Source organism: Martes martes (assembly GCF_963455335.1).
Source record: "Martes martes genome assembly, chromosome: 15".
Taxonomy (NCBI): domain Eukaryota; kingdom Metazoa; phylum Chordata; class Mammalia; order Carnivora; family Mustelidae; genus Martes; species Martes martes.
Genome location: NC_137903.1, coordinates 20,769,793 through 20,790,840, shown reverse-complemented (window position 1 = coordinate 20,790,840; position 21,048 = coordinate 20,769,793). Strand labels below are relative to the sequence as shown.

The window sequence follows — 21,048 nt, the reverse complement described above, 5'->3', positions numbered from 1 at the left end:
TTTTTGTTGTCTGATTGCTGAGGCTAGGACTTCTAGTACTATGTTGAACAGCAGTGGTGATAACGGACATCCCTGCCGTGTTCCTGACCTTAGCGGAAAAGCTTTCAGTTTTTCTCCATTGAGAATGATATTTGCGGTGGGTTTTTCATAGATGGCTTTGATAATATTGAGGTATGTGCCTTTTATCCCTACACTTTGAAGAGTTTTAATCAGGAAGGGATGCTGCACTTTGTCAAATGCTTTTTCAGCATCTATTGAGAGTATCATATGGTTCTTACTCTTTTTTTATTAATGTATTGTATCATATTGATGGATTTGCGGATGTTGAACCAACCTTGCAGCCCTGGAATAAATCCCACTTGGTCGTGGTGAATAATCCTTTTAATGTACTGTTGGATCCTATTGGCCAGTATTTTGGTGAGAATTTTCGCATCTGTGTTCATCAAAGATATTGGTCTGTAATCCTCTTTTTTGGTGGGATCCTTGTCTGGTTTTGGGATCAAGGTGATGCTGGCCTCATAGAATGAGTTTGGAAGTTTTCCTTCCATTTCTATTTTTTGGAACAGTTTCAGGAGAATAGGATTTAATTCTTCTTTAAATGTTTGGTAGAATTCCCCTGGGAAGCCATCTGGTCCTGGACTTTTGTTTGTTTGGAGATTTTTGATGACTGTTTCAATCTCCTTACTGGTTATGGGTCTGTTCAGGTTATCTATTTCTTCCTGGTTCAGTTGTGGTAGTTTATATGTCTCTAGAAATGTATCCATTTCTTCCAGATTGTCAAATTTGTTGGCGTAGAGTTGCTCGTAGTATGTTTTTATAATTGTATTTCTTTCGTGTTGGTTGTGATCTCTCCTCTTTCATTCATGATTTTATTTATTTGGGTCCTTTCTCTTTTCTTTTTGATAAGTCTTGCCAGGGGTTTGTCAATCTTACTAATTCTTTCAAAGAACCAGCTCCTAGTTTTGTTGATTTGTTCTATTGTTTTTTTAGTTTCTATTTCATTGATTTCTGCTCTGATCTTTATGATTTCTCTTCTCCTGCTGGGTTTAGGCTTTCTTTGTTGTTCTCTCTCCAGCTCCTTTAGGTGTAGGGTTAGGTTGTGTATTTGAGACCTTTCTTGTTTCTTGAGAAAGGCTTGCACCGCTATATATTTTCCTCTCAGGACTGCCTTTGTTGTGTCCCACAGATTTTGAACCGTTGTGTTTTCATTATCATTTGTTTCCTTGAATTTTTTCAATTCTTCTTTAATTTCCTGGTTGACCCATTCATTTTTTAGAAGGATGCTGTTTAGTCTCCATGTATTTACGTTCTTTCCAAATTTCCTCTTGTGATTGAGTTCGAGCTTCAGAGCATTGTGGTCTGAAAATATGCAAGGAACGATCTCAATCTTTTGGTACCGATTGAGACCTGATTTATGACCCAGGATGTGGTCTATTCTGGAGAATGTTCCATGTGCACTAGAGAAGAATGTATATTCTGTTGCTTTGGGATGCAATGTTCTGAAGATATCTGTGATGTCCATCTGGTCCAGTGTGTCATTTAAGGCCTTTATTTCCTTGTTAGTCTTTTGCTTAGATGATCTGTCCATTTCAGTGAGGGGAGTGTTAAAGTCCCCTGCTATTATTGTATTACTGTCGATGTATTTCTTTGATTTTGTTATTAATTGGTTTATATAGTTGGCTGCTCCCATGTTAGGGGCATAGATATTTAAGATTGTTAGGTCTTCTTGTTGGACAGACCCTTTGAGTATGATAGAGTGTCCTTCCTCATCTCTTATTATAGGCTTAAAATCTAATTTATCTGATATAAGGATTGCCACCCCAGCTTTCTTCTGATGTCCATTAGCATGGTACATTGTTTTCCACCCCCTCACTTTAAATCTGGAGGTGTCTTCGAGTCTAAAATGAGTTTCTTGTAGGCAGCATATGGATGGGTTTTGCTTTTTTATCCATTCTGATACCCTGTGTCTTTTGATTGGGGCATTTAGACCATTAACATTCAGGGTAGCTATTGAGAGATATGAATTTATTGCCATTGTATTGCCTGTAAGGTGACTGTTACTGTATATTGTCTCTGTTTCTTTCTGATCTACTACTTTTAGGGTCTCTCTTTGCTTAGAGGACCCCTTTCAATATTTCCTGTAGAGCTGGTTTGGTGTTTGCAAATTCTTTCAGCTTTTGTTTGTCCTGGAAGCTCTTTATCTCTCCTTCTATTTTCAATGATAACCTAGCCAGATATAGTACTCTTGGCTGCATGTTTTTCTCATTTAGTGCTCTGAATATATCATGCCAGTTCTTTCTGGCCTGCCAGGTCTCTGTGGATAGGTCCGCTGCCAATCTAATGTTTTTACCCTTGTATGTTACAGACTTCTTTTCCCGGGCTGCTTTCAGGATTTTCTCTTTGTCACTAAGACTTGTAAATTTTACTATCAGGTGACAAGGTGTGGACCTATTTTTATTGATTTTGAGGGGCGTTCTTAGCATCTCCTGGATTTTGATGTTTGTTCCCTTTGCCATATTAGGGAAATTCTCTCCAATAATTGTCTCCAATATACCTTCTGCTCCCCTCTCTCTTCTTCTTCTGGAATCCCAATTATTCTAATGTTGTGTCGTCTTATGGTGTCGCTTATCTCTCGAATTCTCTCCTCGTGGTCCAGTATTTGTTTGTCTCTCTTTTGCCCAGCTTCCTTATTCTCTGTCATTTGGTCTTCTATGTCACTAATTCTTTCTTCTGCCTCATTTATCCTAGCAGTGAGAGCTTCCATTTTTGATTGCACCTCATTAATAGCTTTTTTGATTTCAACTTGGTTAGATTTTAGTTCTTTTATTTCTCCAGAAAGGGCTTTTATCTCTCCGGAGAGGGTTTCTCTAATATCTTCTATGCCTTTTTCGAGCCTGGCTAGAACCTTGAGAATTGTCATTCTGAACTCTAGATCTGTCATGTTACCAATGTCCGTATTGATTAGGTTTCCAGCCTTTGGTACGGCCTCTTGTTTTTTTTTTTTTTTGAGGTGAGTTTTTCCGCCTTGTCATTTTGTCCAGATAAGATTTGCTTTCTCCTGCTGTGGAATTCCGCTGTTCTTGGTGAGCGAAGTTAGTTTTGGCTGGGTTTCTTGTTGATCTTCTGGGGAAGGGGCCTGTTGTAGTGATTCTCAAGTGTCTGCCGCAGGCGGAATTGCACCGCCCTTGCCGGGGGCCGGGCTAAGTAATCCGCTCGGGTTTGCTTTCGGGAGCTTTTGTTCCCTGAGCGCTTTCCATAGAGTTCCGGAGGACGGGAAGGAAGATGGCGGCCTCCCAATCTCTCGGCCCAGAGGAGCCGAGAGCTTGGGGTCCTGCTCCTCAGTGCGCTCTCAGAGCAAAGCGCCCACCGCCCTGCCTTCCTGGCCTGTGGTCGTGCCAGTAGGAAAGCAGTCAGTTGCTGGAACCTGGCAAAAAGTGCCCGGTTGCTTCCGTCTCCGTGGCCTCCGGCCGCGCTCCGAGCCTACCCAGCCTGCAACCGGCACAAGGTAACCCCGGGCTGAGAGCTCAGTCCTCGGCTTTGTCACTGTAGCCGGCTTCCCCGCTCTAATACCTGCGAGCCCTGCGGCACTCAGACACCCCCAGTCCTTCTGTGACCCCGCGGGACCTGGGGTTATGCTGACCCCGCTGGGGTTTCCCCCCAGTTTAGCCTCTGGAGCGATATCTCCCAGTGGAGCCGACTTTTAAAAGTCCCGATTTTGTGCTCCGTCGCTCCGCCGCTTGCCAGCCCCTCCCCCCGCGGTCTATCTTCCTGTCGCTTTGGATTCACTTCTTCGAAGGTCCTACCTTTGAGAAGGTGATCGATTTTCTGTTTCTATAATTGTTGCTCTTCTTCTCTTCGATTTCCCGTTGGATTTGTAGGTGTTCTCAATGGTTAGATAAGCTGTCTAGCTGATCTCCTGCTACCCGATGTTGTCTCAGCCTGCTACTTCTCTGCCATCTTGACTCCTCCCCCCTCCATTAGATATTTTGTATGGTGGTTTTGTGGAGTTGTTTTTAAGCATCTTTTTAAATTAAATTAAAACCCCTATTTTGAGATAATTATATATTCACATTCAGTTACGGAAATAATACAGAGAGATCCCATGTACCTTTTACCCAGCAGTGGTAACATCTTATCAAACTAGAGTACAGTGTCAACAGCCAGAATGTTGACACTGATGCAGTCAAGCTACAGAGCGATTTCATGGGCACAAGAATTTCTCATGTCGCAGTTTTAGAGCCACAACGACTTCCTCTGTTGCCACTCTCCCCTCCCATCTTTAATCCCTAGTTTTATAATTTTTTTTTCAGTTAAAGAATGTTATATAAATGGAATCATACAATATGTAACTTTTTGGATTGGCTTCTTTCACTGAGAATAATTTTCTGGAGATTTATCCAGGCTGTTAAGTACATAAGTAGTTCACTCTTTTCTAATGGTGGGTAGTAGTCTATGGTATGGGTAGGGCCTTTTTTTTTTTTTTTTTTTTTTTGCTCATTTCCCCATTGAAGGACATTTGGATTGCTTCTAGTTTTTGACAATGATGAATAAAGCAGCAGTAAACATTTGTGTACACATTTTTGTGTGAACGTAAGTATTCATTTCTCTGAGATAAATGCCCAGAAGTGCCATTGCTGAGTTGTAAATGCATGTTTAATTTTCTAAGAAACTGCCAGACTCTTCCAGAGTGTATCATTTTATATTCCTACCAACAGTGGATGAGTGATCCAGTTTTTCCATATCCTTGCTAGCATTTGGTTTTGTCAAAATTTTTTATTTTAGCCATTATAGTAGGTGGTAGTGATATTTCATTATAGTTTTAATCTGTATTTCCCTGATGACTAATGATGTTGAAAATCTTTTCATGCCTTTTGCCTATTTTGTGATTAGATTGTTTTTGACTGTTGAGCCTTGAGTTTCTTTATATAGATAGTACTAGTTCTTCATCAGACATGTTGCCTGAAGATATTATCTCCAATCTGTAGCCTATCCCCTAATTCTGCCAATACAGTCACAGAGCAAAAGCTCTTAATACCAATGAAGTCTAATTTATCACTCTCTTCTACTAGAATTGTTTTTTATTGTCAAATAGAATTCTTTGTCTAGCCTGAGATCCTGAAGATTTTGTCTTTTTTTCCTAAATAATTTATGTTTTAACATTTTACATTTAAGCCTGTGATCCATTTTGAATTGATTTTTGTACATGTTGTGAAGTTAGTCAAAGTTCATTTTGTTGCATATGCATGTCCATTTACTCTTAGCACCATTTATTGTTATCCTTCCTCTAGCAATTTGGTAGAATTATAATAACAGTTGGGTGTATTTATGTGTCTGTTTCTGGGTTCACTACTCTGTTCTGTTGACCTTTTTGCTCTCTGACAGTCCTACACAGTCTTGATTACTATAGCTGTATTGTAAGTTTTGAAATCAGATAAACTGATACCTACAACTTTATTCTTTTTCTTCCAAATTGTTTTAGCTGTTATAGTTCCTCTGTCTTCCCATATAAATTTTAGTATAATCTTGTGCAAAACTACAAAAATTCTTGCTGGGATTTTGATAGGAATTGTGTCAAACATTTATATCCATTTGGGGAGAATTGGCATCTTTACTATGATGAGTCCTCCTGTCCATGAACATGGTATTGTCTCTCTATTTACTTTGATCTTCTCTAATTTCTTTCATCAGCATTTTGTACTTTTTAGCATACAGGTTCGGTACATGTTTTGTCAGATAATAAAGTACCCAAGTACTTGAGTCTTTTGAGTGATTATAAATGATACTTTATTTTCATATTTGATTTCTTTGATTATTGTTAGTGTGTAGAAACACAGTTGACTGTTTTCTTTCTTGCATCCTTTGACGTTGTTGAACTCATGCACCAGCTTTAGAAGTTCTTTGTGAGTTCCTTGGCATTTTCTTCATAATCATGTCATTGGCAAATTGGGATAGTTTTGGATTTGTCTACTTCTCATTTCAGTTTTAATCAGTTTTTACTTTATGTATTTTGCAGGTCTGTTGTTTGGTGTGTAAACTAAACATTTATCGTTATTTCTTCTTGGTGGATTGATCTTTTTATCATTATGTAATGTCCCTCTCTAGTAAATTTTCTTTGTTTTGAAATTTACTTTATTTCATAGTGATATAGGCAGCCCTGTTTTCTTTTGATTAGTGTTTTCATTCGAGTTGAGATTTTCATCATTTTTAATATGACAAATGATTACAGATTGAGACCTAGACATTTGTGGTTTTATATAAAAAGACTCTGGATTTTTTTTTTTAAGATGTTTTATATATTTGTCAGAGAGGAAGAGAGAGAGAAAGAGAGCACAGGCAGGCAGAGTGGCAGGCAGAGGCAGAGGGAGAAGCAGGCTCCCCCCCCCAAGCAAGGAGCCCGATGTGGGACTCGATCCCACATGACCCGAGCCGAGGGCAGCCACTTAACCCACTGAGCCACCCAGGTGTCCCAAGACTCTGGATTTTTTAAATGAAATTTCTGTTAAGCTGTTTTATATGGGCACTGCTCTGGCAGAGTAAATCAGGATGTTACCTCATTACTGCCAGGTGGGAGTAGACATTCAGGTTCCCACTCTGCTTCCACTGATACCTGAGATGGGAAGAGGTTCCTTGTTATTACTGGGCTAGGGGGAGCTCTGGCCCCCAAAAGAGTGTCCACTTGATATTACCCTTGCTGGAAGGAGTAGGAATGCCTTGTTACTGCTTACTACATGGCTTCACTGTCACTGGAGTGGGGGAGGCTTCTTTACCACTGTATGATAGTGACTTCCCTCTTGGCTTCCTTTTTAGTTTCTTCTAGATACTGCAAATAGGTGCAAATAGGTGTCATTACTGCCCACAGGGATGAAAGTCCTATGTCCCTACTCAGTCTTTGGTAGGTAGAGTTGGGGCACAGTTTTTTTCGGGTTGTGTTTAGCTATGGTGGAGTGGTTATTATCTAAAGGTTTTCTGTCTCGTGAGTTGCTCCTTTCCTGTTTGGATAGAAGGAGCAGACTTTTGTTGGTACTTTTTTTGTCTGTGCCTGTTGGTATTTCTTAGTTGCTGGCTTCTTTAACTCAAGTCTAGGCTATATGAAGGCATATAAGATAACTCACAGAGTTCACCACTGTTATTTTGGGGTCCCGGTTCCCTAGCTTGTCTGCCTTCTCTCCACCTTTCGGAATGTTCATTTATGCTTTCGTTTTCTTTTTAAAAATATGTATTACGTCTGGTGTTTTTATTTTGGTATTTTTTTAGTGAGAGAAATGAGGAAATGGAAGTTCCACAGCAGAGTTTTATTTTATTTTTTTAAATTTAAATTCAGTTAATTAACATATAATACATTGTTTCAGGGGTACCGATCTATGATTCATCCGTCTTATGTAATATCTAGTGCTCATTACAATACATACCCACCCCATTGTCCATCACCCAACCACCCCATCCCTCCCAAACCATTCCCCTCCAGCAATCCTCAGTTTGTTTCCTGAGATTAAGTCTCTCATGGTTTATCTCCCTCTCTGGTTTCGTTTTGTTTGATTTTTTCCTCTCTTCCCCTATGATCCTCGGTCGTCTTGTTTCTTAAATTCCATGTATCAGTGAGATCATATGATAATTGTCCACAGCAGAGTTTTAAAAACATTATTACATAGTTTAAAGCACTGTAGTTATAGTGCTCCATATTCTTTCAGTGAATAGAACTGTGTGTGCGAAATTGTTATAAGTATATAATGCAAAAACAGGCTTAGATTTTCTATATATTTTCATCTTAAGCACCACACACATCTTACCAGTAATTCTAATGTCAGTCCTTACCATAAATAAACTTATACTGTGAGATGTCTCATTGTGGTACTCTGGTATCAGAGTAGTGAAAATAAAATAGCGTTCAGAAATTTTGCAACAGTATATAACCACATCATATTAGTAAAATACTATACAAATATTTTATAATTTATAATTAAATGTAAAGTATAAGTGAGATATAAAAATATATGAACTAAAAATGGCAACTACATCATGACTTGGAAAAAAGTATGTAGTTAGGAATATAGTTATTTACCATCAAAATGCCATAATAATTAATCCAACAACTGTGAGGTCTTAGTTTAGTTATTTTTTTATGAGATCTGAAGTAAATGATGGTTGCCATATTTCTTATAAAAGTAGGAAAACAAAATATTTTTTATTTCAAATGTTTAGTGATGTAATTTTATTTTAGAACATTTAAAAATATTTGTGATTAAATTTAGCTAGTTTTTTTCCTGCAGTTATAGCCTTTCATATATGAAAGCTTTTTTTAAATCTCAATTTTCACTGTAGCCAATTGATAGAATTTGTGTTTATCCTAAAGAACCATGGGGTAGTCACAATAGATGATCTTAATTGTAATAGTGTTACAATTCTTTATTACATTATAAACTTTAACTTTTTTTAGGTACAGTGAAGGCGAAATTCGATTTAACTTAATGGCCATTGTGTCTGACAGAAAAATGATATACGAACAGAAGATAGCAGAGTTACAAAGACAACTTGCTGAGGTTTGTGACCACATTTTTAAGTGCAAAGTTCTAGTTCAGTTGTCTCAGGAAAGGTATTCTCTCTCTCTCTTTGTTCTTTCTCTTTCTTTATCCGATCTCTTTGTTTTTTTCTTTCTCTGTTCTTTCTTTTTCTCTTTCTTTCTTTCTCTTTCTCTCTCTTCCTCCCTTCCTTCCTTCTTGATTTAATCAAGTGTCCTGAGTGGTGATGAAGAGAACACACTCTGGAGTCAGGCTGCCTAGATTTAGCTCCTGGCTTTGCCATTTAGTGGATGTATGAATTGGAATATACTTCTTTGTGCTTCAGTTTCCTCCTCCCTTCCTCCCTCCTTCCCTCCCTCTCTCTCTTTCTTTCTTTTCTGAGAGAGAGAGAGAGCACGTGCATGTGAATGGTAGGGGGCCAGGGAGAGGGAGAGAGAATCTTAAGTTCCGTGCCCTGCATGGAGCCCATGAAGGGATTCATCTCATGACCCTGAGATCATGACCTGAGCCTAAATCAAGAGTCAGTGGTTTAACTGACTGAACCACCTAAGAGCCTCTGTGCTTCAATTTCTTAAAGTAAAATGAAGTGAGTTGTATTTACCCTAGAAGGATGTTGTGAGGATTAACTAAGATAATATATGTAAGCAACTTAAAACAGACTGACAAACATTACATGCTAAGTAAGTGTTAGCAATTAACTATTTAATTTCATTATGAAATTGAGCAAGTTAGAATATATTTCTCACAGAATTAATTGGGTACATTTAGATTTACATGTAATCTTTACTAGTCTATGTAATTGTTTTTTTGTTGTAATTACGATTGGAAAAGATAATTGGTAATAATATCTGCTTTACATTCCTTAGGTGACATTTTCTTAATAGCATATTCAAGCATTTTGTGGCTGAATAAAAGATTATAGCACTATAGTATATTGCAGTATAGATTTTTTTTAGGTAAAAATTCATATGTGTTATCGTAGAACATAAAAATATGGGAGGTACTTCTTAGGGCTTTTGTCCTTTAACATTGCAATTAGACTGGTATTCTGTCACCAGTATTAAGAGTAAAATTTGAGGGGCGCCTGGGTGGCTCAGTTGGTTGGGCGTCTGCCTTCAGCTCGGGTTGTGATCCTGGGGTCCCAGGATTGAGTCCCGCGTGGGGCTCCCTGCTCAGTGGGGAGTCTGCTTCTCCCGCTAACATGTCTCCTCTCATTCTCTCTCTCTCTCTCTCTCTCTCAAATAAATAAATAAAATCTTTATAGAGAAGGAAGGGAAAAAAAGTAAAATTTGAAAATAATTGTACTGAGTTATCATTTTAAAATAGTTTGGATTCAAGCTTCAATCATTAGGGTATGCTTTTTTTTTTTCCTTACCCTAAGGAGGAACCCATGGATACAGACCAGGGTAGTAATATGTTAAGTGCTATTCAGTCAGAGGTTGCCAAAAACCAGATGCTTATTGAAGAAGAAGTACAGAAACTAAAAAGATATAAGGTATGTTTTCTGTTTTATTTGTTCCTTTGTTTTAATATAGAGTAGTATATTTTGACATGAAGATATGTTGAATATGTGATTGTTTTACCCATCATTTACTAGTTTTCAGAATAATGACTTGGTTCCTTGGCACCCCACAAAGGTAACTAGTGAGGTTTCTTTCTTTTGATTTTTTTTGAAGTATCATTATGAACAAATTTTTAGCCTATTTGATGCTTCAATTCACTGCAATAAATGATCAAATTGTCTTACCTTTGGCTATTAGGATCCACTTCAAGTCCTAAGTCCTTTTGATATGATTCTCTTCATCTTTGATAGCTTCCTTGATTTCCAGTATGACAAGATGTTTCAGACTCCTCTTGTACATTTCCTACTTCAGACTTGGATTAGCCATTTTTTTAAAGAAGCCTTGGGTTCTTTTGGTGGGAAATATTAGAAACCACTATTTGGGTGCTCAGTGATCCTGAATAGTCATTATGTCTAGGCCTTTTCAAAGCTAAGGAATACATTTTTGTTTGCCTCTTATTTTAGTTTTGAAGAGAAAACAGAATGTAAATTTGTACAATGTGAATTTACTCTTCAAATTTAGAAATAAAGGGCTTAGGGCACCTTACTGGCTCAGTTGTTAGAGCATGAGAGTCTTGATCTCAGGTCATGAATTCAAGCTCCATCCCATGTTGGATGTGGAGCCTACTTTAAAAAGAAAAAAAAAATGAATTAAAGGGCTTTATACTTGAAATTAACCATTTGCATTTCTTCTTTTAAGCTGAAAGTCTTGATTCCTAACAATATTAACGTAATGACTTCTTTTCTTTATGATATATATATATATAGAGAGAGAGAGAGAGAGAGAGAAAACCTATGGATATATATAGAAAGGTTCAGAGTAGCAATACTAGTGTTAATAACAACACAGTTTTTTCTGAAGTTTATTTTTTTCCTTAGGGTATACCCCATTTTGGTTATACAGTCAAATTACTATTTTTAAATTCACTTGAAAAAATTTTCCTCTTGATGTGGTTTTGTCCCCAATTTTCTCTTGGTGTGGTTATATCACCAATGCACAGTTGGATTCTTTTGTGTTATTTTCCTTTCCAGTTATTTAGGGTTTTTAAAAAACTTTTAATTTAATTTTAATTATGGCAAACATTTGTATAATTCAGAGTCAAATATAAAGCAAGTCTGTCTTTAAGAATGTCATTCTCTTTCACTTGCAATCTGGTAAGCTTTTTTCAGAGAGAGTGAAGAGTAAAAGGAGCTTTGAATTTTGCTTAAGTTTGGAAATGGTAGTTATGTCATTTCTCATGTGTATCAAAATCATTGTTATTCATTTGAAGCTCAGTTGAAGGCAAGAATTGTCCTTTTTTCTTTTTTATAGCTCACCAAAGCGTTAGCATGGTGTTTTGCATCATACTTATCAGCCAATAAATGACCGTTAAATTAAATAAATGAACCTTAGACTGTAGGATTTCTTCAGTTGAAAGTAGTAGGGGCTGGTTCCAGAGAATTCCAAGTTCATGGAGATAGGAAAGTAAGGGGTGAAAGTTTAGATATTTATCTTCCATTTTATGTGGTATACAAAAATAAGTACCCAACACTTACATATTCTTAATGCAGGGTTATTCCATCACTAAGTTTTAATATTAGCCTAAGATAAAATACAGATTAAGTTTTCAGAATCTTTACCTGTTACATTGCTTGAAATGTCTGTTCAGAAAGGTAAAATGATTCTCTTACTGCTATACTATGAACATGTGTTAAGATTTTATTTAATTCATTAATTAATTGAAGGAACCTGTAAGATATCACAACTAGTTAAAATAAGAAGTTAAAGCAGCTCAAATTTATATGAGGTAAAGGAATGTTGTATTTACTAAAAATGTAAACTGTCTTTTTTTCCTATGAGAAAAGGAAAGTAAATTGAACCTCTGCCAGACAGAATATTTAATAGCTGAAAGGGAAGTAACAAACTAGAATCACATAACTTGGGAGGGGTGCTCTAGACAATGCATGGTTTTCACTTGAAGTACAGATCTGTCCCTACAGTCTATCTTCTTGATTAAAAGTAATTGAAAGACTATTCTTGATCACAAAATAAAGCTGGTTTCTTTAGGTATGGCCTGATTATTTGTATAGTTGTAGTAGTAAGAGTGTTAATTTATCATGTGGGCTTCTTAAATTTACTTTCCTCTTAAGTTTTCATAAATAATTTTAGACTTTTTAAAGTGTTATTTGTTAGGCCAAGAGTAGGAAGCCACACCCAGGAAAGTCACATGTTTCGTTGTATTAGTCTTTTTTCTCATGGAGATGAAATCTCATTATTTCTAATATTTTTTCTTGTGAGAATGGAAGATTTACTCCCATTTCTGTTTTGAGTTGGATGCAAAGATCAAAATGTCAGAAACTTAGTGTGGTTTGATATTTGTTTTATTTTCAGATTGAAAATATCAGAAGGAAGCATAATTACCTGCCTTTCATTATGGAATTATTAAAGACTTTAGCAGAACACCAACAGTTAATACCACTAGTAGAAAAGGTAAGTATTTTACTGGTGAATACTTAAATTAGATTTAGATTCCCCCAAAACAAGATAAACATCTTGGCTTGAGTAGAGGTAAAATTTGTTGAAGCATTCCCATTTTAATTTTTTTTTTTGCTTTTAGCTATTGTTTTATATTCTAGAAGAGAATTAGTTCAACCCGATATTATAAAATAAAAATAAGGAATTGTCCCACTGCTTTAGCCTTCCTGAATCCTTAGTGTTAAGAACTTAGGTTGTACCTAATATTAGAATAAAATTTTAAAATTTTCCTGTCTGTAAGCTGAAAGCAAAAAAATATTTTTTAAAGATTTTATTTATTTATTAGAGAGTAGTGGGGAGGGGCAGAGGGAGAGGGAGAGAGAATCTCAGGCGGACTCCACCCTGAGTGTAGAGCCTGATGCATGGGGCTTGATCTCATGACCCTGAGATTGTGACCTGAGCCAAAACTAAGAGTCAGACACTTAACTGACTGAGCCACCCAGGTGCCCCTAAGTTAGTTGAAAGCAAATTTTTAATGTTAAAGATTGAAACAGTAGATTTCTTGTTATTTATATTAGGAAAAATTTGGATTATCATGTAACTTAAAACTAGAGTGGACATTGAAGGGGGAAAAATAACTATAGCTTAGACTAAGAAATGTTTTTTTTTTAAATTCGTTCCTAAGCTAGTATTCCTTCCCCCGAAAGAAAGCTCACATAAGTTTGTGAAAAATGCTGATTTCTAAGATTTTTTTCCTTCAGTATAAGGCACTTAAATAAAATAATTGCATAGTTGCGATGCAGTTAAATTGTTTTTAAGTTTATACTGTAAGTCAGTGTTTCTGAAAGTGACCATTGCTGGATACTCTTTAAAATACATGTTACCTGGCCCCTCCTCAGCTCTTCTCATATAGGGGAAGGAATCTTTAATGTTACCCCAAGTAACTCTAATGCAGCTGGTTTGTGTACTACATTTTGAGAAACACTTTGAAAAGACACTACTAGGCAAATAAAATTTTGGACCATTAACTTAAGAGCAGAGTACATGGTTGGTATGTTTCTCATTAATTTTAAACTTTCTGAAGCAAAGATACATTTCAACCCAGCTTTTTTTAATATCATCATAAACAAAAGGAAATGAGACAGTGTTTTTGTATATACCTTATTACCTGGATCCTGAAACATGTGTGCTTCTGCTTTTGCACTTAGTGCACAAATTATTGCAGAAAACTGCTAAGTCTACTGTTTTCCATATGGATTTTCTGTTCATGTATCCCAGGGTGTTAAAGTTATAAAATTCTAAGATGGGAAACTGATTTTAAAAGTTTTAAATTAACAATTAGGGTTCTGTGATTCTCAGAAGTTCCTAGATATTGTGTTCTTTGTATGAGACAGTATGAAATATTTCTCTATTAAAAATATTAAAATACGGGGCGCCTGGGTGGCTCAGTGGGTTAAAACCTCTGCCTTCGGCTCAGGTCATGATCCCAGGGTCCTGGGATCGAGCCCCACATCGGGCTCTCTGCTCAGTGGGGAGCCTGCTTCTCCCTCTCTCTCTGCCTGCCTCTCTGCCTACTTGTGATCTCTGTCTGTCAAATAAATAAATAAATAAAATCTTTAAAAAAAATAAAAAAAAATATTAAAATAATAATAATATACCATTGTGTTAAATCATATGATCTGTTGCATCAGATTCTAACTATAGATAAATATTACTAAAGGCCAGACAAATGTTATTAGAGAAATGTAAAATGTGTGTATTTTGCTTTAAAATTGGCCTGTGGATAAACTTTTTGATGCAAATTAGGAAAACAACCATTTTTGTTTTTTAATGACTATATCCCCAGATTTTTTTGAAAGCATAGCTGGGAGAACAAGCATTGGAACCGTAATTTCTTGCTTCACATTTTGGACACAGGGTGGCAGTGTATGAATGCCTTGTGTTAGTGGGACACCAGCTCAGTGTGTTCTTGTGTTTGCATCTTTTTTTGAGGGGATAGTTATTCATCTACGTTTTGCCTATTTCTTCAGACTGTTCTTTGATTAATAATATTGGATAAGCAATATTGAAGTTATGTTTATTCCATGTGTATATGCAATATCTGTTATCCCCTAAGGAATTCCTTTAAAGGAATCAGTCTGTTATACCCTAAGGAATGTCCCCTAAGGAATATAAAGAAATGTAGATGGATTATTTGATTAAAATTTTTGAAATTTTAAAGTTATTCGTCAAACATTTATCTAGCTTTAACTATATTCCAGGACTTCTTAAAGTCTGTAGATATACATATAATTAAGACACATTCTTCTCTCTTAAGCAGTTCATGATATAGTTGGGGAAAGGAATAAACAATTACAGTATTGTGCTGAATAGGATTGTTCTGGTAAGTGCCAGAATCAATTCATGCTGAAGATCCTGGGGGAGCACAGAGTAGCTCTTAAATAGCTTTATGCCACTTGAAGTTTCACAGCCACAAAATTTTAAATCCGTGGTTAGAATCAATATTCTCCACCAATAAATCAGCTTCCTTAACCACAAATGTATTCATCTCATTTTGAAAAAAAAATCATTGTATCATACTGAATATCACTTTCTGCAGATAAACACAAATGTTACAAATGAAAAAAAAAATAATGTTTTGATTTTGTAATTATATATAATACAAAAACTTTAACAGTGATAATTGTTTAATAGTACTTCTTCTAAGAAAAATAACATGTAGAATACAGAAATGGGTAAGTTGAAATTACTCAGAATTAGTAAGTTTAACTGTTCCTCCCCCACCCCTCAGCCCCTTACGCCAAGGGAAAATAATAAAAGAATAAACCATAAAAGAGAGAGAGGGAACCAAAGGGGAAAGATGTGGCTACTCTTGGCAGTGAGGTAAATGCCAAACCTGTCCAAGATCAGATCCCTGAGTAACTGAGATAGTTGCTTAGAGCCTGTGATTGCATAAAAATATTTGTGTTTGAAGATCTTTTTATTTTATAATAAATATATTTATAGAATATTTATAGAATAATATATATATTTATATATATATAGAATAAATATATATTTATAGAATATTTATAGAATAATAAAGAAAAGATCAAGTCTTTGATTCTCCTGAAGCCATATGGCTGTACTGAATTAGGTTAAGATCTTGCCTTATAAGTATTTTTGTTGCATGAGGCTTCTAATCTTCTGAGGCATTGAATATGCATTACGTAAGAACTGCTCGGGAAATAACCTAAAAATACATAGTTATAAAATTTCTTGTGCCATATACCAAATCTATTTCTTAAAATATAAAATCAGCTAGATGAAAATTTCATTTGTGAAACTTTTACTGAGTTCAGGTATACTTATAATTCTTTTAATATTTTTATCTTAACCTAGTAATACTGGATCATTGTCTATCCCAGGTTTTTAACAATCACCCATAACCTACCATAATGTAAAATCATAGATTCCGTTGCCCTGGGGGATTCAAAGCACCTTCACAATATTGAATTTTGTCCCCATTTTACTAAGACATTACAATTCAATTGGTAATGATCTTTAGAACTTAACTTCTTCTATTCCTTAATGGAAATAAGATAGAAGAATAGTTGGTATTCCCAATGATATCTACATTGATATCTACGGTTACAGAATTATCCACTTGGATCGGTGTATTTTGATATTTCATTGGCATACTGTATAGAACATAACAATGTACCTTTTTTCCATACTATTTAGAAATGTAATATTGTTTTTTATTTTTAACAAAGTCTGAACTTTCAGTTTAGTATATAGGCTTTGGGTTTTTTTTTTGGGCAGATATGTTATTAGCTGGTGCTTTTAGGCAAGTTATTATAGTTTCCATTTCTTCATCTGTAAATTAGGAATCATACCTACTTCACATTCTTGAGGATTAAATGAGATCATATCTATAAAGTACATAAATAAGTCCTCAATAAATGGTAATAATTATTTTTAACTTATTTCACTTATTTTTATCTGAATTATATAGTTTAATAAATGTATGCACACTCTGCATTATATGTCTGCTCATTTAATTGTGTTATAAAGTTTACGTTATAAACCAGTAAGTTTATTTTTGTTAATCCTACTAAACATTCTGTATGTTCAGAGTATATTCAGAGATCAATATGGGAAAAATACATATTTTTATTTCAAATTATATCTGAAATTAAATTTTATTTTTATTATTTAGAAACAGAGCTTCTTTGTTAAAAATTATATACATATCAGGGTACCTGGGTGGCTCAGTGGGTTAAGCCTCTGCTTTCAGCTCAGGTCATGATCTCAGGGTTCGGGGATCGAGCCCCACATCGGGCTCTCTGCTTAGCAGGGAGCCTGCTTCCCCCTATCTCTCTGCCTGCCTCTCTGCCTACTTGTGATCTCTCTCTCTGTCAAATAAATAAATAAAATCTTAAAAAAAAAATTATAGACATATCAAATTACAAATTATGCTTGTTGACTAAAAATGTTTATGTAAGCAGTTTTATATAGTACATATATTTCCTTTTAATATATTCTAAGGAATAACACTATTTTATCATATAGCTGTATGATAATTATACTACCTAATACATTATAAAAATATTGTAGTTCTAATTACCCTATTTTTTTCATCTAAGGAAGTTTTTTTTTTCTTAGTTGCATAATAGCAAAAACCTAATCCTTTCTGATTCAAGTGGCATAGTGGAAAGAACATTATATTGTAGTTCTCTAAAATCTTATTTCTCAAAGTGTCATCTGAAGACCAGCGGAATTGGTATCCCCTAAAAATTTGTTAGAAATTTAGACTCTGAGGCATTTTATTGAACAGCATTATAACAGGGTACCCAGGTCATTGGTATATACATTGAAAAGCACCACTATAGAACAGGTGTCTTTTGACCTCTTGCAATTTTATTTTATACTAGCGGTGTGACTTTTTTCAAGTGTGATATCTATAAGCTCTGTCTTCATCTGCTGAAAAATAAAATAAGAGTTACTGGGTTCAAGCTATGTAATTGTTATGAGGATCAAATGAAATAAGGTATGAGAGCATTTTTCTTAGGTTCTGTAAGTAAATTTTATTAATACTACAGATATGTGATCCTTTAGTGATATTCTGTTAAGCCCAACTATGCAGAAACTAATATTTTTCTTATACTCAGTTTGAATGAGAAATGGGCACATAGATAAATATATTGTTTTGAAGCATTTATGAATGAGTATGACTTTGTGGAATGAGTAATTATGTATATTGAAATTATTACAATTATAATAATACATTTCAGTTGCAGATAAGAAAGAACTGTAAACCAAACATGATCCTTTTTTACTGAGGGGCAGAGCATAACTATAATTTGTCCAGCAGTAGTATGTTGCAAGTCTTGAGTTATGAAAGCTAATGCTCTAGAAATCTTAAAAGCAATGAATTTCAAGTCTTTCAGCTCAAGTATGCCCACGTACACACATTTTAACATGATCTAAAATGGACTTTTAAGATTTTATAGAATACTATCTTTAACTTCTAGGCAAAAGAAAAACAGAATGCAAAGAAAGCACAGGAAACCAAATGAGGACGACGCTTTGGGATGCATACGTATTTCTGCTTCTGCACTTATTTTCATGGAAACCATTAAGTATAAAGAATTTTGAGCAACATTCTAATTGACTCAATGCACGTTTGGCAATAGTACCAGTCTGTCTTGTCTTTAATGCATGGATTCTTTCCCAGCCTGCATCATGTGCATGTAGTGCATATTAAATAAAAGTGATATTAAGAGTGCTTGCCCAAATTCCATTATTTGACATTGGATCCAAGAACTTCTCTTATATATAAGAGAAGTTCTCTGGATATATACTATCATGATGAACCTAGAAATTGCATAAATGATATTCTCTACCTGTAATTATTATAATCAATTCTCTCGATCTTTTAGCTCAGTTACATGTTTAAAATTTATGAATGTTGGATCTTGATTAAATTAGATCTCTTGTTTCTCATCATTAATGAAAAAAATCAGTATTTGTCTATTATATCTAAACATTTTGAGGATTTTAAAACTGAATTTTATCTTGAGAAAGTATGGTTTTAATGCAAATCATTTGAAAAAGACAAAAGTATAGTTTCTAGTGATTTTCATTGCTGCCAGAAGAAAAAGTAATAAACATTCAATTTATTTTAGCAGAATTTTTAAGTGTTTGGGGTTATTTATTTATGTATTATTAGAATAATTTTAGGAAGGTTTGAGTATTATGCTTCAAAGTAGAATTTCAGGTTAAGAATAAATGATAAACCTTAAAAGATTTTTGGTGTTACTCTCAGTCTGGCAGCATTTTCTGGCTGCTAAGCTGTATATAAAGAAATCAGAGGTTTGACAGTTTAGGCTATCTGCTTTTTAAAAAAATGTGATGTGGTGGTAGAGGATCCTTCTTTGCCAATTTGAATGAAATTGGTACAGCCCAATAGTTTCAAGAACCATGTACAGTCTGCTCACAATGGATTTTTAAAAATTACTTTTGGGATTTGCTTTTTTTTATTTTATGGAATAATTGTACTCTTGCTCCTAATCTTTTCGTAGTTAAACTTTAAAGGGGATTTTATGGAACTTCTCTTTAGAAAGGAAATTACCTACTTTTTTATTTTTAACTAGATACATTTCTGAAATTGATGCATGACTTTTTAACAGTTTATTATGGAAAAGTTTAAACATGAAGGGGGACTGTGTATTCATCTTCTGGCTTCAAACACATGAATTTTTTTTAAGGATTATTTTAAAACTTACTACATTGTGGTATTACTAAGTAACTAATGTGAAAAAATCTGGTGGGAATTGAGTAGAAAAATTAATAAAATATTTTTCACACATAATTTCAGTTGAAAATAATAAAGAGGAATTTGTAGTTTTTCATTTGTTTGTGGGTAAATATATTTTGCTCTGGATACAATAGTAATTATGGAGTGTTTTCAAACCCATGATACAATTTTAAAAAGTGATTTCTTAAGGATTATTTTAGGCTCCTCTTGATCCCATGCAATTATTTCAACTTAATTTATATACCCTGTTTTTGTTTTTGTTTTAAGATTTTTTAGTTTGGAGTGGTCTCTACACCCAGCATGGGGCTTGAACCACAATCCTGAGATCAAAAGTTGCATGCTCTACTGAATGAGCCAGCCAGGTACCCGTATATACCCTATTTTATAGAGGCTTAAATTTTGTAAAGCAATACAAGGAATATTATAGTCAATAGTATCCAGTCATCAAGATAGTTTGATACTAGCATAAGGATCAATAACAAATTCAATCAGTGGAATCAGAAGAGAGCCTATAAACAAATCCACCTTTATATGGTTACCTGATGTTTGACAAAGGTTGCAAAGCAATCCAACAGAGAAAGAAAGTCTTTTCAATGAGGCCAGAACAGCTAACCCTCCATATGGAAAAAAAATGAACCAAGACCCCCTTCCTCACAAAAAAGAATTTGAGGTGGATCATTGACCTTCATTTAATAGCTAAAGTACAAAGGTTTTTAGAGGAAAACATAGGTGAAGATCTTTGTGACTTGAGTGTAGCCAAAGGTTTCTTAGGTCACAGAAAGCAATAACCATAAAAGATCCAAAATTTCTTTATAAAAATTAAAAACTTGTCGTTGAAAGATGCTTTTAACAAGAGTAACCAGTATCAAATGACATTGAAAAATAGCTTTATAAAACTGTTAGTAGGTATAAGGATATTTTCTTACTAATCTAATTCTAATAAAATTCTTTGATAGGAATTTCCATAGCCTAAGAACGGTTTCTTTTATCTGCTTCTTCTTTGATATATGTAAATGCATTGTGATCCTTTATGATAATGTCTGCCAGTGAATAAAGAAATACAATTTGTCTTTGTCTGGGTCTTAAGTCATGAAGCTGGTGGGTAGAGAAAATGGATGAATGAAGAGCAATCCAGAAATGTATAAATGTCAGTGATGTGGGAAGTTTTTTCTTTTTTAAAAAGGTGTATTGACAGGAGTATTTAAAAGAAGGTCTCCTTTGTTCTTTTCACTTTTGCCCTTTATTTTCTGAAATCTCATTTAATGCTTGGATAGGTGAAGGCACTTCCATTCTGTTTTGTGCCTTTTAAAATAACGAGGCAATTTTTTTTTAAAGATTTTATGTATTTATTTGACAGAAAGATCACAAGTAGGCAGAGAGGCAGGCAGAGAGAGAAGGGAGGAAGCAGGCTCCCTGCTGAGCAGAGAGCCCGGCGCGGGACTCGATCCCAGGACCCTGAGATCATGACCTGAGTTGAAGGCAGAGGATTTAACCCACTGAGCCACCCAGGCGCCCCAATAACGAGCCAATTTTAAGCAATATACTTTTGCCATCATAAACACAGAAAGCTTGCCAACAGCTGCTGCACTGGCTAGTCTCACCTCATATGTTTAGTTCCCAAGATAGCTGCCCTTTTTCTAACAGAGAGCAGTCAGCTTGACTGTGCCACTAGAATAGACAAATATTTGTTCTTAGATCGTGAACCATGGGGACT

General features: G+C 35.0%; 1 protein-coding gene across 7 annotated transcripts in view; it reads left to right on the top strand.

Annotated features, from left to right (window-relative positions):
• UCHL5 (ubiquitin C-terminal hydrolase L5) overlaps nt 1-19,388 on the top strand; it is a 46,456-nt gene extending 27,068 nt beyond the window's left edge. For 4 of the 7 annotated variants that reach the window (XM_080824277.1, XM_080824278.1, XM_080824282.1 and 1 more), the window contains exons 8-11: nt 8,435-8,537; nt 9,901-10,011; nt 12,449-12,547; nt 18,049-19,388. In XM_080824277.1, the coding sequence (XP_080680403.1) occupies nt 8,435-8,537; nt 9,901-10,011; nt 12,449-12,547; nt 18,049-18,093 (358 nt within the window). In that variant the 3' untranslated portion in view covers nt 18,094-19,388. Of the gene's footprint in view, nt 1-8,434; nt 8,538-9,897; nt 10,012-12,448; nt 12,548-18,048 lie in introns of all 7 variants that reach the window. The other 3 variants (XM_080824276.1, XM_080824281.1, XM_080824279.1) reach the window with 1 other exon arrangement.
• The last annotated feature ends 1,660 nt before the right edge of the window (nt 19,389-21,048 follow it).